We start from the raw sequence: 25,849 nt of genomic DNA, 5'->3' as shown, positions 1-25,849 counted from the left end.
TGTGCAGTTACATTCCCTTGCTGGTGCACGGGGGCTGTGGCACAAACATTCACACAGTTAAAAGCAGCACCCGGCACTCTGTGGTTTGGCAGAGTTCTGTTGGTTGGGTGCAGGAAAGATTGTGGGGTTTTTTAATTAAAAGTTGATGGTGATTCTTAGCTGGCTTTTCTTTTTAGGGGTGTGGCAGCTGTGTTGGTGTCCCAGCTTGAACACTTCAGAGTGCAGTGCTCATGCAGGAGTGTGTGTGCTTGTATGGCTGGCGTGGCCTAAGAGTGACAACTGTACCTGGATGCCAAATTGCTCTTCCCAGGACTTAGAGCATCACAGTCCTGGATGATTCTGTTCATGTGTTCCATAAGTCACTGTGCCTGTAGCATGACTTCCTCAGAGCAGCTGTTTCTGCTGTCAAAGCTAAGGCAGCTCAGAATTTCATCATGATGCTCACAATTTTATCAACAAACTTTTGTGATCACTTCCATCTTAATCTAAAGGAGTATATATCCTCTTCTAAAGCCATCACTGCTCTGTTGTGGCAAAGGATTAAAGCAGTCATTTGGTTCTTCAGTAATTCCCTTTTAGCTTTACATGGTTTTATTTGAAATTCCAAAAGAGCTGAATAGTGTAAGCTCCATGTTTTGATATTTATCAGCACTGTAAATATTAGGTTATTTTGTAAGACCACAGAGATTGTTTCCTGCTGTATTTGGTACATAAAGCATAGAGGGAAAGATCAGCAGTGATAATTTTTGTTGCTTTGGTATGGTTTTTAAAAATTATTCTCTTGATAAAGTTCTAGCTTTCTGCTCAGTACTGAGCACATGTCCCACAGCCAGCTACCCTAACATGCAGGGGCACAGATTGACTTTTGACGATAAATGGATTTTTGAGATCTCCCTGTCCAGTTTTTTGGGTTTTTTTTCTCAGAGGGAAAAATGTAAAATTTTTATTCATCTTGGCAAAAGTACAGTTCTGTTTCAGGGAGACAGCCCAGTCTACATGAGTTTGATCATGTTGCCATCACTGTGCTTGAGAACTTTGAGGATGGGTGGGAATTGTTGCAGTTATCTTTTATTAAAAATATCTCCCTTTTTTTGTCCTTCCTATTTCAGATTTAGCCTTGGAGTCTAATCCATCTGATCATCCCAGAGCAAGCACAATTTTCCTGAGCAAGTCACAAACAGATGGTAAGCTAAGTTTTTTTTCCAATTTAACGAAAAAAAGGAAAAAATTGGAAAAGTAACCAAAAGTAACAGCTCAAGAGCAGTGCTTCAGTTCTTTCAAAGCATAGGGATTAGTAATTTTTGTATTTACACAGAAACTTGTTTGTAGACCATTTTACTTAACACTTTAAATCACTTGATCTTTAAAATGCTTAACTATCAGATTTCAGAGTGCAGTTCTTACTCATCTGAAGGAGCAAGGCTGCCTTCATTAGTGTAATTCAAGTTTCAAGCAATGGTGGGTTTTTTAATGACCAAGGACTGTTTCAAAAATTGTTTTAAAGTAAAAAAGTTGTAATTGAAAAAAACTAATTTTTCTGTAATAAGTAATAAGCCTAAGCCAGTAGTCTAGTTGCTTTTGAATATGTTGTTTTAAACTGTTTTAATAGTTTCAGAGGATAAATATTCTCCAATCCCAGTTTTAATTATATAGATGTATTGGGATTCTCAGTTTCTTTGCAGATCATGTATTTAAGTAATAACTCAATTTTCAATTTCTTTGCAGATCCTGTGTTTATCTCATAACTCAGTTTTGAAACAATTGCTATAGCTTGTGCATTCCAAAAGGCTGTTAAAAAGTGGAGACATTTCTATATTGCACATATAAAAATTCTTTTGTCAAATTCTGTCAATAGGACATTTTGAAGTTGCAACTAAAACAAAGTTTCAGCTAATCTTTTTTAAATGCTTCTGTTTCTTTTATGGTTGGTTCTTGTTTGAAGCACTGTTTTGCTAGGGAAGTGATGCACTTGAAGTTGCATGTGTTGATGGAAAGCTGCAGTGTGTCTTTTAACTTGGCACAGCTTTGCTACAGAAAAGAATTACTTTGACAGGTCTGTCAGTTGCTGTCCTGCTTCATTCTTGTGGCAAGTGGTAGAGTTGTCAGTTGTATCCCCTTTGCAGTGCTCAGGTAATCTGTGAGCAGTGGGAACAAGGCTAGCCCGGTTCTGCAGAGGAGATGGTACCAGAGAGATGTACAGACCTCTTTTTGTGGGGCCTCTGAGGTCGGTGTTCAGACAGCCAGGGGGCCTGACCTGCTCATTTCAGACACCTCTGAGATGAGCAGTGCTGGAGGTGCAGCTCACACTGCCAGAGCTCATCAGCAGTCACTGTGCAGCCTTCCTGCCCTGCTCTGAAATGCTTCAGCCACGTGAACAGCCTTCTTGGGGTAGTATTGCTTTAAATCTCATCTGGATTTCTTCCAGTGAAATGTATTGAATTGTGTAGATTTGTGTTCATGCAGAAAAAGGGTCCTCTAGGTGAGGTAGTAACTATTAAACTGTTCTCTGGAGTTTGTATTAAATTAATTAATTCTTATGGAGAAATCAGGCAGAATAAATTATTTTCTAATGTCCCTCGTACTACTTTAGTTGACCTTCCATAGAATAAGCAGAATTAATATCTATTAGTTCTCTCTCAGTGAGATGTTATGAGGATTATGAGTTTTGATTTATGAAAAAAGACTAAAAAAATATGGATACTCTTTTCCAATTGTCAGTTTTTCTAAAAGTGTAAGGGAATGTGTCCTGCTAAAAAGTGGTGATGATCTGAGGTTAGAACTGTGGAGAGGTGCCTGTCCATGCAGGTCACATTTGTATACTTTGTGCATGTGTGCAGCTCTCCCTGACACTCTGTTGTATTGCTGCTGTCACAGCTGGAAGTTTAACCTTGCAGTCTCTTTTGAAAGACTAACCCAGTTTAAAATGATCAAATGACAAGGTTGCAGTTGTATGATAAATAGGGGCACAGCTTGTGCCATCTTCTGTGCAGTGAAATACCCTTTTACCTTCTGTAATGGAGGGAGAGAGCTCCTAAGTAGTGCTGGGCACCTCACTTCCTCCTTGTGTGCCTTTGGCAGGCTCAGGGCGGGCTGGTTTTGCTTCTGTTTGCTGTTGAATGTTGGACATTGGCTGTTTGAACTGTCTGAAATCCTCCTGGTTTTCATGATCCACAGCATCTGTTCAAAGCAGAGATGTTTTTCCCCTTACTGTGATGGGGAGTACTTGTTCCTAAATGAACATGTGGGTAGACAGAAGGAGTGTGTAGCTTACTAGCTTGATAAAACATGGTATCTTTTCCTCAAACTACTTTTCAAGACGCCTAAAATAAAATTTGAAACTTTTAATATTCCCATACTTTAGAAAACTAGATTAATAGAATTGCTTTATTGAATGTAAATTGGGAAACCTTTCAGTTCACATTATTTTTCCTTCTTTCTAGTGCGAGAGAAAAGGAAGAGTAACCATATAAATCATGTAAGTAAACTGGATTCTGTGGAAATAATATTAAGATATTGGGCCAAAGACAAATTCAAGTAAACAACTGTAGTAGTTCTAGGTATATAATCTTACACATGTTCCAAATCTTCCTTAGAAGGGTAAAACTGAATTATCTTTGCCTGTCTCTAAGCAATAAGCAAGCCCAATATCACAAAGCATTGAATGGCTGATTTCAAAAGGATAAAAATGAAATTTTTTTGGTCAGTTTTAAGTATTTCAGAACAGTAACAAAGAAAATATAAGCCAACCTGTCTGTATTTTTTTAAACAAAAAATAAAACTGCATTAATTTCTCAGCCAAGATGGCAAGTCTTGAATGACTGCTGCTTGAGTATTGCTACAGAACTTATTTTAAAAAGTGTATCCAGTGTGAAAAGAGAATAATGAGCAAATATCATCAGTATGATAAACAAGTGATTCTCCATTAGTTTTAAAATCTGAAATTATGCTCTGAGCTTCTTCCACAAATATTAGTTGGTTTGGAACTTCACTTACTAAAAAAACAGCCAAAACAAAAAAGATGTAATGTCACTAATAGGTGGATAAAAAAATAATTGACTAGTAAAGGTAAGAATGGAAGTTAGTAACAAAGCTTAAAAATATCAAAAGTGTCTACTGATAAAGTACTGGTAAGATAATGGTATTTCAAGTCTCTTATTTTGCATGATAATGCAAGGAGTGGGGGGTTGATTCTTTTCCCTTTTCTTTCTCTCTCTCTGTCTTTAATATAATTCCATTTTGGTCTGCCAGTACCAAGGTGAAGTGTGATTGGAGTGTTTTTGCTGGCAAACTTCAGCTGGAATGGGAGATATTCCCAGGCAGCTGTTGAATTTTGAAGGGTGTCAGCATTTTCATATTGAAGATTTTCAAGTTTTAGACCAGGCATTTAAAAAAACTGTGGTGAAAACTAATGAATCTTGAATTGTTTGATTGAAATTCCTCCCTCAATTATGATGTCCTACCTCTAGTGCAAGGCATTCTCTGCAAATGCTCAGGGAAGCCTGGGTAGGGTTATAGTGGAGGATTTCTTGCAGTACAGAATGGTCAGGATTAGGATGGATGATGGAGCATATTGCTAGCTCTAAATAATAATGGTAAAAGTAAGGGTAATAGCAGTACTCTGCTTCCAGATTGCAGATGCTAAACAAGACATGTGTGTAGGGAGCCATGTCAGGAAAAGGGTTTTTTTCTTTGAAATGGTAACATGACAAACCCTCAAATGTTAAACTGGATAACCAGAAACTGGAAATGTGTAGGGTGTAAAAGAAGGGAGAAGGTGGAGTCACAGGGAAATCTAATAGAGTACATCACAGAGGGAAGACTGGGACACTAACTGAGAAGAATGGAATGGGAGAGAACTGGAAATCAGGACTTGCTGCTTTAGCTCAGCTGTTTCTGCTGTAAATTATCTAAAATCATGTTGTGTATTACACGGGATGGTTTATAAATTTGTCTTACACAAAGGAACTAGATGGCTGCAGGGTAGCTTACATTGCAGTAGCAGCCACTTGAGGTGTAAAGCCAGAATGCAATGTGCTAAACAAAAGCTTACAGAATCCCTCTCTTGAATGTATTTCAGTTCTTGTTTTCTTTTTTCCCCCCAAGGTTTCTCCTGGGCAGCTTACAAAAAAATACAGCTCATGCTCAACAATATTTATAGATGACAGCACCGTCAGCCAGCCTAACCTTAGAAGCACAATAAAGTGGTAAGGACCCTTCTCATCACCAAGGGCTTGTAAGAGTGGCATTGTAAGGGTTATTTGGGATTTTCTGGGGGTCTTGTCTGTTGCAAAGCCAACTGCACCCTTGAAATGAGAGAAGCACAGCACTGCTGCTGCAGGTTGGTCATGGAAAGGGTGTAGAGCTCTGGGTAATTGACTGCTGGAGGGAGCTCTTGTTTCAGTCACAGAGCTGTCCTGTTTCAAAGCTGTTCTCATTGTGCACTTGAGGCAGTGCAGAAGTGTGTCAGCACTGTGGCTGTGGGGGTCCCAGCTATGGGTTTCTCTGGGTTTGCATTGAAGGCACTTGAGACAGCAATTCATGTTGGGACTCAGGTGTTTATTATTTCTTATCAGTAAAACTCTCACTACTGTGATCTGGCAGCTTTTCATTAGAAGGCACAAAATGGCCAACAGTCTCTTTTTACAAGGTCTTTTAAGGCTAAATTATCCAATTAAGAACTGACACCTAGATTATTTTCCCTTTTAACCCAATAACTGATCCCAGAGAGCCCCCAGTGCAGACTTTTCTGCCCAATTACAAAATGCCACCCAAACCCATGAAGAAGAAGGAAGAAGAAGCATGAAAGAGAAACCCAGCACAACACCCTGTGCTCTCCATCTTGCTTCCATCCACAACATACTAAAAATCCCTAAACTTAAATTTCTCACCAAGTGATACACCTACACTACTTTCTGTAATCTATTTCACACTTTTGTGGATTCTAGTCTATCTTGAAGTCTGGGAAATTTTCTCCATGAATGAGGGTCAAAGTCAGTGCTCCCTGGGGGTCAGGGCACCCCAGAGCAGACAGAGAAATATTCCCAGTGCTCTGGGTTTCCACATCTCCCCCTTCTCTCTGAACCAAAACCACTCCTTTGACAGCCTCATCCATCATCCATCGGACACACTAAAGCAGACATGGCACAAATGTTAAAAGGACTGTGACACCAATCAGAACGTACACACCTTTCTTCAAAAGTTCTCTCCATGCTGGTGCAAGATTAAATCAACTGAACACACCCCAGCCATGACCCATTCTCTTTCCTGAGTTTGGCCACTCCATCTTCTAACTGTTGTGTGCTTTCATGAATAGATTTTGAATGATAGACAAATTCACGCAACACATTTCTTCAAATTCCTCACATCCTTGTCCATGCACTAACAAAAGATAATCAGTTGCCACTCTGTTTTGCAGAGTCACCTGTCTCACACCTTGAACACCAGCTAATAAATTGCTCAGTGCCAGAGAGGTAGCACGAGAGTGCTTACTCAGTTAACACCTGTTTGATCCAATTGCTTCAAGGCTGCTCCTGCAGCTGCCTGTGGCAGAAGCTGTTATAAATCTCTGGCTTTTTTTCCATGTGTTAACATTGTCATCACAACTGGGGTCATATCAACTGACAGATCTTTTCCCTCTACATCTTTGTTCCCTTATCATTGTCATGTTGGGTGTCAGTAAAGAAAGTCTCCCAATGCTGCATGGACCACCTTAGACATTGGATGGGCTGGCAGGCCAAATTTTGTCCCACAGATGAAAAAGACTCCTTGTGGTAACTGCAATGGAACCCTGTTGGATGGTGTGATCATCCTTGCTGTGAAATTGCACCAGGATGTCACATTTCTATATATAATGTGATTTGGGGTCACATCTGTTATTTTGTCCTTATTTTGTTTTGACCCAGGAAGACTAAATACTATACAGAAGTCCACCTTCACTGAGCCAAGAATTTCCAATTCTTGAGGTTCATAAAGAGCGTCAGGGAGAAATTTGGTCCAAACTCCCCTTGTTTCAACCATAAACACTGCATTGACAACTTTGTTAACCATCTGTCAGCCACACATTTGACCACACCCCATATTTCACTTAAGTTATCATCTAACAAAAATTCTACAACATCACTGATTCTCACACCGATGAAGAAACCCAAAGTCCACAATCTTCTGTGGGCAAAGCCCAAGGGTTGGAATGTCTGTGCAGTCCACATCTGTGTGTCTTCTTCCCTGCTTGCGGAGTGGTCAGCATTTTCTTGCACTTGATAGAGTTTCACATTCTTCACTGAAATCCACCTGGACTTTGTACCTGTTAAAACACAAACAAATCCACGTTCCTGCAGGGACTGGAGGATTTTCTCAAAATCCTGGAGGTGAAGAATGAGTCCTGATGTGAAAATAAAACATTGATCAGTTTTGTTTTGGAAAATTGCATAGAGAAATATAAAATAACATAAGTTGCTATTACTAACATTCTTTGGTTATGAACAGGAGAAAACATCAAGAGCAAAACAATGCATGCAGTAAAGAAGAAACTCACAGCAATTAGGAATCAATTAGATAATGCACATAATCAATACCACAGGTGAAATCATACAGTTACCAAGCACTACAACAATGAACTGTCATCCCAGAGTCTGTGACAGCCAATAAGCCTTAAAAGAACAGAAAATTGGAGAAATCATGTCCAGATTCACGTTTCTCCAAACTCCCTCTGAAAATAGGCTCAGCTGTCATATATGGTCAAATTGCCAGTTGTTTTGATGCAGAAAACATCTGGGCTGATTGTCAGTCACTCCATCCAAGCAGAGCTAGAGCTTGGCCAGAGCCCGAACTCTAATTGGTGGGTATCACTTAACACATTTTAAAACAAGACTCTTAAAAATAACAATTATGAATAAGAAACCTTAGGGTTAAAAACCAATCAAACTATCAAGTAATTGAATCCCTCCGAAGTTTCTGTCAGGATAGAGATTCTTCAAACACAGCAAATCTCTTCTTCAGCTGAATGAAAGATTGATTACCCAATACAAAATTAATACTCAAAAAAGAGAAGTTAATGTTACAACTGAACTCTCTGCTGGAGTACCTCTGTAATAATAACTGAAGAAAACCATGAAACTGGCAGTCTGGATTTAAAAAAAAAAACTAACCAAACATATGAGTAGTTAAAAACAGATCAAACATATGAGTAGTTAAGAAACAAAAAGACAAGATCCTGAAGAGACGTGTGTCTTGTAGGTGATCACACAAAGAGATAGTAAAACACATAAAAGCTGGCTGCAAATATTACAATACCTTAATAATAATTCTTAACACAAAAGTCTGAGTATAATCAACTTATCAACAGGAAGTGTTTGAAGGGGTTAAGACAACTTTTTTAAAGCATTCATATAACGTTAACAACAATCACTATTTATCAGTATTACTTATAAAAACCAAAAATAACAAAGGTTACAAACTCAGTACCAACAAACCCTAGAACTCTGAACCATTGGGGAGTCAGCTGATGACCCCACAGATAGGATCTGATTGACATTTCCCAAATGCTCTGTCTTCTGGGATTTTTTGGGTAATTGAATCATTACTAATACTTTTATCTTTACATGGTGGGAAGCGCTTTTCACAATGGAAGATTTCTATCTATATCATATTTGGAATAACATTGATCTGCATAGTGTTCCCTTTTTTCTGCATCTTGGGCAAAGGCCTGGCACTTTGCCACTTTTCACTGGTTCTGGACACTTCTTTTTCATGTATCTCTATCTTCTGCATCTGAAGCATGGTCCTCAGGCAAATGCTGCTGCTATCACTTCTGTGGAGCCAGCCTGTTGAAGAGCTGGGTGCAGCCCCGTGAGAGTTTTCGAGAATCCCTCGCGCTTCTCTCAAAGAATTTTTCCAACCGGTTCCATCCAAACGCCCTGGGTTTCCACATGTTGGTTTGAAAGTGTTTTGAGATGGGGAGTTTAGGTCACACTGAAAGCCACATCAAGAAATTCTTGACCTGGGAAAACTTGAAATGGATTTTGTGTGGTGTTGCAGGAAAAGTTGTAGGGCTGTGTTTGGTACTTTGCAGTGATATTAGTCTGCCCTCTAGTTGTGGAAAACCAGCATGTTGCTGACTTAGGGTTTAGTTCTGGCCTTTCTGCCTTTTCTTCACGTACTTGTTCTTTTAGGTAGGTGATAATTATGTTCTGCAATGTAAATGGCTGCTGGAACTATTTCTCTGGGTACCAGAAAGTCAATTATTTGCGCTTAGATGATACCAGCTGAGAATTGAGAGAGAGTTTTATCAAGTAGGTTGAGGCCCAGAAGGCTTTACAGATTTAATTGTGTAGTAGAGTTTGGAAATGTCTAAGTTGATTTGTTACTTTAAAATTTGGGTTCAGACAAAGGTATGCAGCATGTCACTTCTCTTTTTCTAGAGAAAAACAAAACAAAAGCCTAAAAGTTTATGCTTGTACCATTTTGAAGTGACAAGTGTACATTTTGTACAGCTGACAGCAGATCAGAACTGTTCACGATAGGTTCCTGTGATGGCAATGTTCCTGTTACCACCACAAGTAAAGAAGCTGAAATTTTCCACAGTAGATGAGTGTTAATATATGAAACCTATTGCTTCACTAAGCAGAGACTGAAATCTGTTCTTATCCACTTCTTGGATTCTGCTGGTATAATACCATCTTTATAATTCTCTTATTTTTAGACAGTTTCTAAGTTAGACAACTAGACAGGGTTAAAACATCTGCAGAATCTCTGCAATGGTATATGTAACTCCAAGGAGAACTTACTCACATTTTAGTTGGGAATAGTCTGCATTTGCACTAAATATCACCTAATCAGGAAATGAAGGTACATGTTGAAAATGTCACTTAACACTTACTTTGTTGCACAGATATCTGTACAATGACTGTAAAAGTAGTTTGGCAGGAAGATATGATTTGGCCAATTTCTGTCCAAACAGTTAAACATCAGAAATGAGATGTGTAGTGCATGAGGATGGGAGAGGAGGTCACTGCAAGATGGATTTGTAACATTCCACTGAATGACAGCTTTTGCAGTGGAATAGTGTGCATGGAAAATGCTTCGTTAAGTCTTCTTTTCTTTTCTTTTTTTTAGTGTAACATTAGCAATATTCTACCATATAAAGAACAGGTGAGTGAACTCTTCCTTTGCTGAAATAGAATGACTTTCTTTTGGAACCAGGCATAAAATCATAGAATCACTAAGATTGGGAAAAACTCTCAAGATCATAGAGTCAAATATGTCTTGGTCACTTCAGTGACAGCTGGTGAAACTTAAAGGAGGTGAAAACTCTGGCACTGTATGCTGAATGTGTTTTCTTTTTGTACCCCCTCTTGAGCAGCTATGGAAGGGTCAGTAATGCACCCATCCAATGGCACATAAAACTCCAAAACAGGGAGGGAGGAAAACACAGTTAACTCATCACAAATCAGCCTTTGGACTTTGTTCAGCTTTTCCTGAGTACAGAGGTATGGATTAGTTTTGATGGGTGAAGGAACACTCTGTCCATGTGCAGATCACTCTTGCCATTACAGCTAGTTCCAGCATAGGCTTCTGAATTAGAGCTGACCTTTTGAAGTAATGCTATTAATGAGTTTCACCTAGTTCCACATTTTGGGGGGAACTTTAGTAAGCATAATACAAGAGCATGGAAAGCTATTCATTGTTTAGCATCTTAAATATTTAATTGTAAGGACTCATCATTAAATGCTTTGCAAAAATACAAGGTAGCTCCATTCCATATTATAGGAAAAGCTGAACTATGAAATATGTCTCTTGATCCTTTTTAATGAACAATGATTTTAGTAGAACATAGTATTACCAATTAAGTCTTATTGCTAAACCAGAGACTTTTGTTTTGTAGAGATTCTGACAGATCATTGGATATTTTTGATGAAAAATCTCACCCTCTCACAGTAAGTAATTCTTTTGTCCTCTGAGTGTATGTCAGTAACATCTTGATTTATATGGTATAAGTCATAAAAATGTATTAGCACCAGGCCACAATCAAATTGATCTTAAATTATGTCTTTATACATAATACAAAGTGCAAACAGTGACTTTTGAGATCAGCTGGATCATGAATAGAGCCCAGTCTAAATGTTACAAAGTATGTTGATTTTTATGCTTTGACTATAAACAGAAACAATCATGTGCCCAGTTCTTTGTATTCCGTGTCTGAAGTTTCTTGTCTGTCTCTCTTCTCCCCCTCTTTAATAACTGCTTAATTAGAAGTGTTTTCTGTTTCTTTAGGAAGACCTGGTTAGTAGGTATGTGCCTAACCTTTTACATGACTTCAGACAGGAGAATGTAGAACATGGAGCATCACACAAAGTAGGCAACAGTGAGCATGGCCCTTGAAAAACTGGAAAGGCAACATTTTAAGGCAAATGTGCTTGCAGTAACAGCAAGGAGCATTCAGGATGTGATTTTAATGTGACTGGTCCTGGTTCACCTTTTCAGACACTCCTAAAGATGCAAAACCTCATAGTACAGGGAAGCTCAAGAGTGGAGCATGTGCTTTTCACATCCAGTTTGAGCACCCCTAACTTAATGCCTGTCCTACAGAACCACTTACTTTGTTTTTCATGTGAAATCAATTTAGCAAATATCCAGCAGCTTTAAAAATTGAATTTGCGCTGGAACTTACCTGAGTGAATGCAGGAGAACCTATTTTGTGGATCTCAGTTGTTAATAAACAGATTTTAATAAACACGTTAATATTTTAAGTTTGTTAAAGTTTCATCCTAAAATAGGACTGGCTGTGCAAGGAATTGTACAGTGCAATATAAATAAACTCTTTATTCAATTTTTAAAAAAAAGGACTTCAGGACAAGAGCTATATTCAAGATTTCTTGTATGGATTGTAGCACTTCAGAGCAAAAAGTGTGGACCAAAACTATTTTAATGTCGTGGTTGAGATGGTCACAATACAAAACACTCAATTTTCAGAAGCTTCAAATCCTTTTTATTCTAGCATGCATGCTTTTTTACATTCTTAAAAAACTCCTAAGTTTACACTTTACTCATTGGTCAGAAGAGACAAACAGAGAGCTTATTGGAATAGAGTTGCAGGTTGCTCTTATTTATCCTCCTCTCTTTCTTGGTTTCTGTGTCAACGACCTTGGTATGAAATTCTTTCAGGGGTAAACATGGATCCCCCTATCAAACTTCTTTCTGGCTCAGAGAAGTCACTGTAAAACCTCTCCCACAATTTGAAATGCCTGAATCTGTTGTTTCGCATTCAAAATTATTTATGTAAGATGAGCTCCATCAGACAATTTCTTTATTTAACAACCTGACATCCTTTGATCCTTTCATATAGCCTCCCTCCTATTAAATGAGAAGACAATCATTGTGTCCTCTGGGGAACACTTAAAGGTCTCTTCTCTCCTCCTGCAGCAAACAGACAGAAATAGAGTTAGGGCTGATTGTCACACTTGTGAGGGAAAGGCACACATGGCTTGTTAGTTTCTATAGCAATGGTGTTTTGCCTGGGTACCTGCTGTTCCTTCAGGAAGGTTAATTAGCAGAAGCAATCTCTGAACACCTTGTGTTCTAAAGATGCAGTCACAAGGAGTCCAAACCCAGCTCTGCTGACCCTACTAGGACCCAGGTACCAGTATCATGGATTTAGTCACAAATACCAGTCTTAGTGCTTCCTTTCTCACTTCCAGTGCCTTGGTTTGAGACAATTTAAAAGGAAAACACTCTGGAATAAGTTGCCTCTGTGTGTAGGTTAAACCAATCGCTTTCCACCAATAAGGAATGAACACAAGTGAAAAAATAACAGTTTACTAACAAAGAAAACAGCAACAGGCAAATATTAACAGTAAATAACTGCTGAAAACCAAACTGCTGAATCTCACATCCTGGGGGATCAATGAAAATGATCCCCAGATCATTTTCAAAATGCCAGAAATATCCTTCCCAAGATGAGAAAGCCACTAACAGCAGTCTCTCTGAGACCAGGGAAAAAAACACCAAAAAGAGAACCCTGGTCTTGCACAAGGCAAGCCCACACAGCAGCAGGGCCCAGCTGCCTTCCCGAGCCAAGTCTAAAAGCACCTGGGACAGCATCCTCCCATCCCCAGCAGGTCCTTAAGACACAGTGAGATTTTGGGCACAGATGGATGAGGAATACAGTACCATTTTGGGTTACCTCAGGACATCCAGTCAGCAAAAATGTACTTCAGATGTGCTTTTGTACCACGTGTAGCACAGGAATGAGCAGTGTTCCTGCTCATGCTGTTCCTCATGCTGCATGGCCCCCCTGTAGAGGTAACCTCTGTTGCTCAGTGGTGTATTAGAAGGCTGTGTGGGCAGCACTAAGTTAACTTACATCTGCACTTTACTTGACAATGCTCCCCAGCTATTTCAAACTACAAAACCACAGGAAAACACTGCTTTGCTTACCTTACAGCTGCTAGCTTGGTGTCAGGCAGCTGTGCTGTTCTCAGCTGCTGTCCTGACCATGCTGCAGGTCTAACTTGGACTGTAGACAGAAATCTATTCAGTATCAGTCTTGCAGAACCAGTGTGCAGAGCTGGAGCTCTTGAAGTTTCATCCCTCCAGAAAAAGTGCTAAGTGTCAGAACATATCTCAAACACTTTGGGATTGCTTTTATGGACTCTTTATTTCTGAGCTTCTCCCCTGTGTTTAGAAACAGTTTAGCACTGTGTCAGAGTTAAATCCAGTTGTTCACTAGTTTTGTTGTCTTTCTGGTGTCTCTCAAGAATGAGTCCTATGAAGGCAGTGTAAATTACCTTCTAGTGCTACCTGTGACAGAATTACTGCCATGTGTTCTTCAGTGCTTCCTCAACTAGAAGAGGAATCTCATGAAGTCTGTTAATTTTGCCTTTTGAAGAGCCTTTGTTTCTGGTGTGCATATACCTGTGATTTTCTTGCAGGGAGAAGCATTTTTGTTTTACATCTCTTTCAGTCTGAAGAATGTTCCATGGACAATAGTTAGCACCTAGCAGTGATGATGGTAGTTCATGCTCTTTCCTGTTGGCCCTACAGATCAAACAAGTGTTCAGAAGAGTCATACCAGCTAAAGCTCCTCTGTTTTGTTTGGAATGTTTGCAATATTGCAGGGCTGCTTGTTTCAGGGTATAACTGTGTGACAGGAAATGGGTGTATACACCTCGGTGAGAAGAAACAAGCTCATTTGGAGTCAGTGTTAAGTAAGCAGCTTTTCAGTAACTCCAAGAACTTTCTTTCAGCGGGAGGAGGTCCCAGATGACTACTACAAGCACGACCCTGACCACAAGCACATCTACCGCTTTGTCCGGACGCTCTTCAGCGCGGCGCAGCTGACGGCAGAATGTGCAATAGTCACACTGGTAAGGGCACTGCTGCAGCTCCTGCCTCTGCAGGGCTTTCCCTCTCCTCCTGCAGAGATCTGGGCTGAACTGGCAGTGAAATAGGTCAGAGTACCTCATGAAACCCTGTTAAAGACAGCACAGTACAAGTGAGTTCATTATAGATTTCTAAGTAGTCACAGAAGTGATTAAATAAAAGGGCAATTCTCTTTTCTGTATATAAATATGTAATGCTTAATTACTTGCCCAATAAAACCCTGTTTTGTTTCATAATACATAACTCACTGAAGAAACTTGAGAAGAGCAGAACAGTGGGATGCTGTAAACTGGGGTGTGCTTAGATCTTACACAAAGACAATTTTTATTTCAGCTGTGTGCAGGGGAAGGTGTTAGTTTTGAGTTCATATTAACCACAACAGTCTAAAGGGACCAAGAGTCAATCCTATAGGAACTCTAGGAGAGTTCCTTTCTCATTATTATGTCCTTCAATCATTGCCATCTTTCTACCAAACTTTTTTTTTAATTAAGCCAAAGAGGCGGTAACTTTTTTCCCCAGGTGAGATGGAGGTGCTTAGAATTTAAGAACAATATTACATTACAGTTCGTTGTTTGATTTCAGAAAGCATGATGGATTTCATCAATTACAATTATTTTTTGAATTTATATATATATATATATATATATATATATATATATATATATATATGTGTGTGTGTGTGTGTGTGTCCATATATGTATATGAAAGGAAGTTTAATTGCTACTTTAGACTGTCTCTCAAACTGCACTTTGTTGCACAGTAAACTTCAGTCTTCATTGTGGATTCTTTCTGAAGAGCAGTGTGAAAGTAGAACAGGATTGTCACCAAAAGACAGTATAGCAATTAAGCAAACTCAGCTTGAAGGACTCTCTTTAATAAGGAAATGAGTAATTAAAAAAGCCAAATATTTATGAGCTCTTGAAACTCTGAAAGTAGTTGGAGGTTTTTGCTTTTTCAAAGACAGGCAAGCAATTTTGACAGAACAAGATGACAGCTAACCCTGGGCAAACTATGTGTTTACAAAAAATGGAGTTAGCTTTTAAAGTGAATTTTACCACTAGATGGCCCTGTTATTATAGGAACACCTTTAGGCTATTCGAAGGCTACAAGACAAGGATGGGTAGAAAGCATGGAGAGAACTCGGTGACAAAGATCAGTCCTTCCCTTCGACCTTAATAGGTGAAACTTCCCTTACCCACTAATTTAGCTGAAACTACATTAGAAATTTGGATTTAGATGAGGGAATATAAAATTAAAAACAATTTCTATTCAAATTTGAAAGTGCATATTTCTTAGTACATAGATCAGTTTTCAAGGAAGAGAGAGATTGAACATCCTGGAGTTGGTTTGAGATCTCATGGGGGGAAAAGACCAAGGCACATCTTTGGGCTTGTCTCACTGCCTAAGCTACAAGAGCTGAACCTTAGTGAGGATGAAAGGTTAATGTGGTGTGGTGTGATCTGCTCCCTGCCAGTGATGTGTGACTGGTGACAGAGCTGGAGCAGTGTCTCCCCAAAGCAGCAGTGCTCATTGCTCAGAACTCTCACCTCACTAGCTATTGTGTGCCCTGGTGGTCCAGCTCTTGGGGGAAAATAAAAAATGGAACCTGTAGCTCCTGAAAATTTGGATTCTTAAGTGTAAGTAGTAATGACTGACTTATGTTGACACACTTAACAGTAATAAATAGTCCTACTGGGCTGGCATGTTTGCTGCTCTGCTCTGCTCCAGGTCTTAATTACACACATATAATTTTGGGGTTTTGTTGTTTGGTTATTTTCCCTTTTTCTTTGTATAGGTTTATTTGGAAAGGCTTTTAACCTATGCAGAGATTGACATATGCCCTAGTAACTGGAAGAGGATAGTCCTAGGAGCTATTCTGCTGGCTTCTAAAGTCTGGGATGATCAAGCTGTGTGGAATGTGGATTATTGCCAAATACTGAAGGACATTACTGTTGAGGACATGTAAGTTGCAAGGTTTGGGTGGTCTGCAGTGGTGGGGTTTTGGGGTTTTTTTTGTATGTGGGGGTTTTTTGTTGTTGTTTATTTTTTGTTGTTGTTGTTTATTTTCTTTTAAATAGCATGTGATGGTGCTGAAAAAATCTCTGTTGCTATGATATATATATATATATATATATATATGTATACACACCATATATATGTGTGTATATATATATATAGAGTGTATATTTAGTGTCTGGCCTCATTCTCTTTTTTACCTCAAGAAACTTTGGATAATTACCCTACTTTGAGACAAATCTCTATTAATAATTTTAATGACTTATGTGAGTGACTGCCAAGTTAGTTTTCTTTACCTTCTTAATCTCAGTGATGAGCCATGGAACTAAACTGCCCAATTTATAGTCTTATCAAAAGGGGAGAAAAAAAGGAGAAAAAAAAAGTGATCTGAATTTGTCCCCTGCCTTTTCTGTTTTAGAATTTGAAGAACTGCAAGGTAACCCATAACTTGGGACTTTAATGTGTGCTTGTGTGTCCAGTTAAGGCCTAAACATCTCAAGGTCTGAGCTCCAGTGCTGCTGCTGGCCAGCAGGTGTTGTGCAGGCCACAGCTACTGCTGCAGCTTATCCTCTCTGGGTCGGTTCTTAGTTGTCCTTAGAGTGCTGAAAACAAAGTCCTCAGTCTTATTACTGCTTGTTTTTGTAAGGCTGTTCCTTAGATGTATTTTTGTCTCAGACATCCATTTCAGTTTCTCAGAAATTTTGCATCTGCTGTCTTTTCTTGCTGCACTCAGCTTTAAGCCAGATTCTGCAGTATGGGAAGATAATTATTCTCATGGCTCCAGGCTCATACTTTGGGCTGGAGCTGTGTTTATGTGAACTGTAGTTAGACCATTAGGTTTTCTGTTAAATTCCTTCTCACAAAGTTCTATCTCAGAGCTTTGAAAGGTCAATATTTTTGTTTTAATTCTGTTTGCTTGCTTGTTCTCCTATTTCTCTTATTATCACAGGTAGAAATTATACAAGTCCAGCTTAAATGACCAGGCATTCTGGTCTTGCTTTCATGAGATGCTTTGTGTGTGTTTGAGTTGAATCACAGAGCTGTGCCCGGAGCACGTGTGCAGGCCTGTGCAGTGACAGCCAGTTGTAGCACAGGAGCAGACTGAGCTGGCAGAGCTCTGCACACAGCACTGGGAGGCTGCCTCTGTCATGGGGCAGTGCTCTTGCCCCAGGCTGTCTTCCCTGGATTCAGCCCAAACTAGTGTTTCAAATACAGTAAGTAATTATTCATTTGGGACTCTTCAGGAGGAGGAATATCTACATTCCTCCCTTTTAGGTAGGGGGCTGTATTTCTAAAAATGAGGGAGTTTTCTGCACCAAAACAATTTTTATTATTCAAATTATTTCACATCTCAAACAGCAGCCACTGTTACTTGTTTTATACATACCCCTTGCCTGGGAGTCCTTTGTCTCAAAATGCAGGACACTGCCAGCTCTGCTTTCAGGAAAGCATAATTAGTGATTTTATACAATGTACATCTCCACTTAGCCTGGCCCTGAGTACTCATCTCTCTGAGGAACATACTTTAAGCATTGCTGCAAATAACTCTAAGATGGCTGAAGTGGGGTCAGCAAAGCCAGAAGTGCTGGAGTGTACATCTTGCTCTTTTTGATGTCTCTTCTTCTAGCCCTATTTGGGACAAATCAAATTGATAGCACAGAAAATATCTTTAACAAGCAGGATATTTATCCTCTATTGCCAATGCTGGGTCTCTTGCAATTGTCAGTACTTGCATTTTGAAAGCAGTGATGGTGGTAAGGAAAATAGATGGAATTTAGGCTTTTTTCCCCCTCCAATTTGAGGATGGGATTTTTGTAATCCCATCTCATTTGAGATAATTTAGACCTTTGAATTTAGGTATGGGCAGACACTGTACTTCCCCCTTGCTGACAGTGGCACAGGGTGTTCATCCCAGGCTCTGCAGCTGGGCAGACTTCAGCACTCCTTGCCTGGATAACATCACCATTTTAGGGACCTTGGAAAACTGCTTCAAATACTTGGCAGTTGTTTTAAGTTTACAAGCCTACCTTCAATTCGTGGTTGGTACATAGTTAATGTGAGTTTTAGTAGTTGCAGTATTTTTAAACCAGTCATTTGATAATGAGTATTCCAAATACAAATGTTAGTGAGAGAAAATAATTGGCAAAGGATTTCAGTCACAGTTGCATTCTGATGTTGGAGATGGCTGGTGATGCTGCCAAAAAATCCCCCCAAAATCCCAGCAGCTCTGCAGCTAAGGACAGCTTGGCAGGACTCTGCCAGGTGTCACTCCCTGGGTGAGCATCCCTGTGCAGGGACAGCCCATCTGCAGGAGCTGGTGGCAGGTTCTGTTTGTGAGCTCCTCTGAGCTCTCCTCTTGGCTCTCTCTGTCTAGAAGGATCTCACTAACCTGGCAGATGCTCTTGTTGAACCACTGCAAGCCAAGCACAGGGGCTGCACCACTCTGGAACTGGCAGAAGGTTTTATATCTGATTCAGTTCACCCAGTTTGCAAATATCTCTGTGTGTGTGCTTACAAGCCAGGCAGCCCTTGTGAAGGCAGCATGGCTGCACGTCCTCCCCACCAAACTCTGCCTCCACTGTCAGAGTTGTGCTGGCAGTGCCCCCGACAGCTTTGGGGTTTTCAGGAGCTGGTTTTTAGGGATACAAGATTTATCTGAAGGGATACAAGATCCAGGCCTGGCAACTGCCACATGTGATCATTTGCCTTTGCCTCATCCTACTCAACACAGCTGAAGTGTTTATCTTAATTTTTCTGTCACAAGCCCTTTTCTATTTGCCCAAGGCAAAGGTGGTGGGTGTTTTTAATGAAAGACATTGTTCTTTTGGGTTTTGGGAGATAGTTTTTTGTATTGTTTTACTTATTTCTAATGGGGGAAAAAAATCAAAGGAAATTCAGTTGACATTTGGAAGTCATCCTTTGCTCACTTTGATGAGACCAAATCCATAATTGCTGAAAAATTAACAGTACAGCTGCTAATCTTGCCATGATTGTTTGTAAGGGGACACATGCTGTTCATTCTTTAAGCTACATATATTTGTAAATAAGGCACAGAAAAAACATGGGCATTATCCTTTCCCAGGTTTTAAACCACTGTTAATAGACTTGTTAATCCAATGAAGAATTGTATTTTTACAGAATTAAAATGTATTAGCCTAGTGAGTACAAAAGGGGCAGTGAAGAGCATTTACTCACAGGGTAAATCAACCTCTGATCAGCTGATCATCAAAACATTATCTGATTTACATTTCTATAGGCTTATGACCATATGAACAGGAAATTAATTTTGGCACTAGGTTCAATGATACTCAAGTCTGCTATGCTAGAAAGAAACACAAAGCTGCTATTCATACTGAGACCCACCACCCAATACAGGACAACACAGATGATTCCTTGATTTATTTGCCCCCACACTGATAGGTAAAGCATCCATTTTAGAAGCTCCCAAAAAAGCAGTAACAGCCTTGGCACTGACATGGTGCAGCTCATCCTCTGGTGTATTCACTGTTGGCCTGTACAGCTGCTAAATTCTGTTGGAACAGATTTGCTACCTGTAGGGGCTGTTGTTGAGTTGTTGTTGAACTGAATTGCTGTGTTTGAGTACCACCAGTTTCTTTTTAGGTTAATTTGTAAAACATTGTTTCTCCTCCGTAGAACATCTCTGCTTTAGCTGACCACATTACAGTAGCTGAAGCAGTTTTTTTCATGTCATGGCACTCTCCACGTTTTCCTCCAAGTATTTTGCCCAGTGAAAACAGACAAGAGTAAAAACTGGACAATGCCCTTTGACATAGTACTTTGTTATCCTGCCTAATGCTATTGAGGAGAAAATTCCTTCTCCCACCTAATGCTGCTTATTTATTTATTTATTGGAGATGAATCCATGTTGCTTCAAGAGGCTTTTTTCTGTGAGATAATAGCAGCAGCTCTTCATAGATCCATTTGTTGCCGTGGTGATCTGCCTACTCCTTTTGTTAGTCCGCCTCTGCTTCAATAAACCCCCTTCCTGTTATCAGCCTGGTGAAAATGTCTGCAAGTTCTTCAGAGCTAATAAACAGCATACATCATTCCTTTCATCTGATCACTATAGCGTGGGGCCGTAAGAGAGTGAGAATGGCGCATGAATTGTACAGCTGCACTAATGGAACTCGCAGGATGAAGCTCCCGCTCCGCCGGGCGGGTGCACGCAGGGCGCTGCCTTCCGAGCCCAGCCCGAGGTGCCAGCACTCAGAAGCTGCACCTTGTTTGGAGCACCAGGCAATGACCTGTCTCTCGAAACTAATAATGCACAGCTCTCCGTGACCTGTTTCAAAGTTGCTGGGTTTAAAACAAGCTTGAGGTCTCTTCAGTGTTATCAGCCAGCTAAAACAATCTTTTTTTTTCCTTTGTCTCCTGTCCTTACGCCTCCTAGGAACGAGATGGAAAGACACTTCTTGGAGCTACTGCAGTTTAATATCAATGTTCCTGCCAGTGTTTACGCCAAATACTACTTTGATCTTCGCTCCCTAGCAGATGACAATAACCTGAGCTTTCTGCTGGAGCCTCTCAGTAAAGAGAGAGCACAGAAGCTGGAGGTAAATGGTCTGAGAGTGGCTGAGCTGGGGACTCCTCTCTCTTGTATGAGTAGTAAGAGCATCTGTTGCTAATCATGTTAAGTGGCAGTTAGAAAAACTAAAAAGCTTTTAGATTAGTGTATTACAGGGTAGTTTAACCCTTTTATAAATACAGTTAGCACTTCTAAAACCATGCATAGGCTAAGCTAGAATTCTGAGGAAAGGAAGGGTTTTGGGAGAGATTAGAAAAGTCTAGCAGATAGCAGAATAAAATGGATGTTATTTTGGGAACCGTAGTTCAGCTAGGCTACTTAAGATTGAAAGGATTAGTGTCATATGTAATGGATTGTCTGTCCTTCCCTGGTCACAGTCTGTATTCCAAGCACCTAGAGACAGTCACACTCAGACCCTTCTAAATACTACCAGCTGAAGGTTTCCCACTGCATCCCACTGCACAGCTGCTTTTAGATTTAGAGGGAGCACTCTGACTGCTCTCATGCTTTAATAAACAATTTGTCTGGGGGCAGCTGTAGAAAGAGGTTGTGGCTTCCCACCTTTACAAAGAAACGCTGCTTCAAGATAAACTTTTGGAATAGCCCCTTGTTGGGAACCCTTCAGAATGCCCCGAGGGGTGTAAATGCAGATTACTGTCCCTTTCTGCTCCATGGAAAGGCTGCCCTTGTGGGGAGGCCCTGCAGCCTTCCTGGGATGAAGGCTCGATTTAAAAAGCTTTAACTTCTGCAGAGTCAGTCTTCCTAGTTGCTGGAGATATGTAAGACTTTTTGAAAATATACAAATTACCTGGGTTCCCAGGGAAATTTCTTGTTGGATCAATGCAACCTTTCATCTGTCCAGGTTTAATTGATGACTCTGCATGTTGTTTTGTTGACCTTTCAACAAAAGCATTACCACAGGCCCTGTACACACTGGTACCACAGTCCCTTTCAGAGAGGGGTGTGCTGCAGATTCTTGGCTTATATTGTTCCATTGTCCATCCCCAATAATTCTGCCAAGGGCTAGGGATTTTATTTTGTCCCATAAGTGCCTGAACTTCAGGAGTAAGTGGGATCCCTCCTGGTCCTTTGGAATGAGAAGTATGATATGCCTATGAATTCCTTTATTTAAAGTTAAGCAATGCAGCTCTTCTGCTTTGTCTCACCCTTGTTACTTGCACTTTAAGCTAACACTGTCACTAATTGTAAATGTGGTTGTAGGGCAGTTCATAGTCCACAGGAAATTGTTTACTGAACTGCTCAGTGCCAGGGCATAAGTGGATGATTTACAGATCGTGAGCCTGTTTTGTTTCTTCTTTCTTAGTATTTGGGGGCTTGGTATTTAAAACCAGAGTAATTTTAGACCACTTTGTAATTTGCTATCATGCACTTACTAAATGCATGTATATTGGACATTTTGGGGTGTAATTCTAAAATGTGATAAATATTTAGACTATTTGCTAAAATTTTTAATTCTACTTTTCAGTTAGAGGCATATAAGCAGCTGATAGGAGCCTGTATAAAGCAGTGAATTAGTGAATTCCAGAAACTGAAAACTGATTTACACCATATGGGCAACTGGGGCTAAATATGTCAACACAGGTTGCTGTGTGATTGATGTGCTAGCATTAGAGCAGGATGGAGAGTCTGTCTGGTCTTGCACCAGGAGCTCATGCCGCCAGTGTCTCAAAGAATGCCACTCTTGAGCCAAATGCATGCCTCCAGAAGGTCGACAGAAATAAATGTAAATAATTATTTTAAAATACACTTAGAACTTTATTCATGCTCAGAGTGCTTTTCACCTTTTGAACTTGCAGAACACTGGGCTGTGCTGAATGGGTGCTGGCTTAAAGGGAAGGTGCAGGCTTGTAGCTGATCACAGGACTCTGACAGTTCATCTGGTGATAGGTGGTAAATTATTAATGGAAGTAAATGTTCAGGGCTGAAATTCAGTTTGTTTTTTTTATTACAGGTATCCTTATTAATTTGCATTGATAATGCCTGAAGTCTCCAATCAGAAACAGGCCTTGCAGGGGAGGAGACACAGTATTTTTTGACATTTGTCTTACTAGGATTTAAGTAACTAGTCTTGTTACTAGAACAGCTAGATAAGCAGGGCAAAGGCAAACCAATAAATTCATGAAAAAGCAATTCAACACTGGATTGTCTACATGTGCTAATATTTAATTGCTATAGTAAAGTACCATGGCTGCCGTCCCATCTCAGATCATGGGGGTGATCCTGGTAAGAGAGAAAATGTCGGGAGTGAGGGTGTAGAGAAGGTAAAGGCAAAACAGATACCCTAGTAGAAATCAATTTCCTTGGCTTGCTTGCCCTGAGTGGCCAAGTGTAAGATGCCCAAGGGAGCACAGAAAGCTTTTCAGTTTGAACCTTTTGTCTCAGAGAAATGCCTGTGTGCGTTTCTGCAGTGTTGAAATAAAATTTTTGTGCTGCTGCATGCACCAGACCCAGCTACTGGGGTAATTTTCAACATAACTTCCACAAACTTAAGTCTGAACTGGATCCAAGTTTTTCATTAGATAGTGAAACTAGTGAAATAAAGAAGATACTTGCATGTGGAAACCACTCACCTTCTTTAGGTCTACCGTTCTGATGGCCCATGTTTACCTGGGGACAGACCCCATTACTGCTTTCCCTCCAGAGCAGTCCTTATCTATTGTCATTCTGGAGAAAAGCCAGAAGTGTCACCGCTGCAGAGCACCTGTGCTGGTGGAGCTAACTGCAGGTGTAAAACCTCCCTTGGAACGTTCAGACCTTCCTAATGCGGGTTTTGCATTTTGTGTGTGTGTGTGGTGTGCAGGCAATCTCCCGGCTGTGTGAAGACAAATACAAAGACTTGTCCAAAGCTGCTATGAGACGATCTTTCAGTGCTGATAACTTGGTTGGTATCCGCCGTTCTAATGCCATCCTCTCGTGAGGAGAGAGCGGGGAGCAGCACAGGAGCAGCACGCCAGGAGCCGCAGGAATCACCACTCCACGCACGCCAGCCAGCCCGGACGGCGGCTTCAGCAACGGGAGGCGAGAGGGAGCCAGCCAAGGGAGCCCAGCGCTTGAGGAACACGCTTGGTGCAAAAGACAAGACCTTTGTCAAATCAACTCTCTCCTCCTTCTGATGTATCCAGAGGTGCAAAAACAAACTTATCTCCTTCTCTCCCCCACAGACGTTTGCTTACTATGTAGGCCTATAGCTGTGAACTCTTGAGGTTTTTAATAATAAGTAGTTTTAAATTTTAGAATTTAAACACTAACCACATGACTGTAGTTACAATGTTCTTCCCTCCTCTCCCCTGTCATCCAGAGTCTTCGCTGCATTTGTATTTCAGGTCAATGCAGTGTTAACAAAAACAACACACGGGACTCTTAAAGTATAAAGCCGCTCTGGAGCTGAAAACAGTAGCATAGACACGTGTTGATGGCTTTTCCCTGGTTTGGCTACTAAAAGCTGCTATTATTGGTGATGTGTTCATACCAAGAAGCTGCCCAGCAGGAAGGAATTCCATCTCTGCACCCACAACTTCACTCCAGTAAAGATTGTCAAAAGACTTTGAATGTTTTCACTGGGGGCAGAGATACGGTTATATGTATTGTTAAAATGTATAGGGTCCATGCTGCATTTCTTGTGAATTATGGTGCTTCTCTCATTTTCTAATACTTATATTGCTCTGGAAGAGATGTAATCTGTGTATTTTTCTGAGGCATTGAATGAAAAAGTTGGTCTGGAAACATCATCACCATCCCAAACAGTGTAGCAATCCAGTGGTGAATGGCGTGTGTGCAGCACTGCTTCTCTGAGTTCTACTGCAGATCTCTTGTGCTATATACAGTGAGTTCCTAAAGCTGATATTGTGCATCCATCTGGCTCTCCTTGGGTTTCAGTTTCCTGGGAGGAAGTTACATTCATAATGAGACAATAATGAGTTTGAGAATCCTGGACTACCTTATCAAGGTAGATGGAAAAATACTGTGTTCAACTGAGAATTATCAAAAAGCTTTCTATAAACCTTTTTTTTTTTTTCCCAAAGTGAATTTTATCTTGTGCAACTGCTCTAGAGGCTTGGGGTTTGCTCTTTCTGAGACTTTAGAACAGAGCTTACTTTCAAGCTCTGAAACTGAACTCTAAACAGGATAAGTATTATTGTAGACTCTTCCTGTTACAAGTCTTTGTAGTATCTTCCCTTCTTGGATCCAAATAGGTTCTAGGCAGTGTCCTAGAAGCAGATTTCCCTCCGAATGACACGGGTTTTGTGCACTTCCTTTTACGGCCAAGGCCCAGAAACTTACACTGAACAACAAGTCCATCTGCCTTTGGGAGTGGGGCTGTGTGAGTGCCATCATCAGTGTGGCTGCACTCAGCTGTTCAAGTGATGCATACAGCCTTTTGCAGTATGCAAACGTGCCAGCCCCTGGCTCCCAAACCCACGGGACTTGGCACTTCAGGTATTGATCACAATTCAATACTGAAAATAACACTACATCTTCAGGTGGTTTTCCTTTCTCATGTTTGTATTAAAAGAAAAGCTAATAAACTCTATTTTAATTAAAGTTAAAGGTGAAAGGTGTGTTCTGTACAGCTGTTGGATTCCACTGCCCCACAAAAAAGGAGGAAAAAAAAAAAAAGAGAAAGCCCAGTGGTGTGTGTGAAAGCCTCTCCATTGCCCCACCAGCCTATCACCTTCATTTGGTCCCCAGGGGCTGGCACTGTCTGGCAGCAGACTCCTGGGAAGGGTGCAGCCCTGCATGGCTGCCCAGATCTTCCCACATGCTCTTTGGATTTAGAACTTGACTGAGCTGCTCAAACAAAACCACTCACTGACAGTTTCTTTGCACTTCAGTGGTCTTTAAGTAGGGCCAGTCCCTCTGGAGGCGATTTGATGGTGTTTAAGTCCTCCC

The 25,849-nt window shown here is 40.5% G+C and overlaps 1 protein-coding gene across 1 annotated transcript in view; it reads left to right on the top strand.

Moving 5' to 3' along the window:
- CCNYL1 (cyclin Y like 1) overlaps nt 1-25,501 on the top strand; it is a 36,941-nt gene extending 11,440 nt beyond the window's left edge. The window contains exons 2-10 of the mRNA XM_054278179.1: nt 1,110-1,184; nt 3,441-3,475; nt 5,104-5,204; nt 10,111-10,146; nt 10,880-10,931; nt 14,241-14,360; nt 16,172-16,338; nt 20,804-20,966; nt 23,760-25,501. Of these exons, the coding sequence (XP_054134154.1) occupies nt 1,110-1,184; nt 3,441-3,475; nt 5,104-5,204; nt 10,111-10,146; nt 10,880-10,931; nt 14,241-14,360; nt 16,172-16,338; nt 20,804-20,966; nt 23,760-23,876 (866 nt within the window). The 3' untranslated portion in view covers nt 23,877-25,501. The remainder of the gene's footprint in view (nt 1-1,109; nt 1,185-3,440; nt 3,476-5,103; nt 5,205-10,110; nt 10,147-10,879; nt 10,932-14,240; nt 14,361-16,171; nt 16,339-20,803; nt 20,967-23,759) is intronic.
- Nucleotides 25,502-25,849: the final 348 nt, after the last annotated feature.

Source organism: Melozone crissalis, unplaced genomic scaffold, assembly GCF_028551555.1.
Source record: "Melozone crissalis strain CALT ecotype California unplaced genomic scaffold, PUWL_Pcris_2 ptg000023l_1, whole genome shotgun sequence".
NCBI classification, from domain to species: domain Eukaryota; kingdom Metazoa; phylum Chordata; class Aves; order Passeriformes; family Passerellidae; genus Melozone; species Melozone crissalis.
This window is presented reverse-complemented; position numbering and strand designations above follow the sequence as displayed.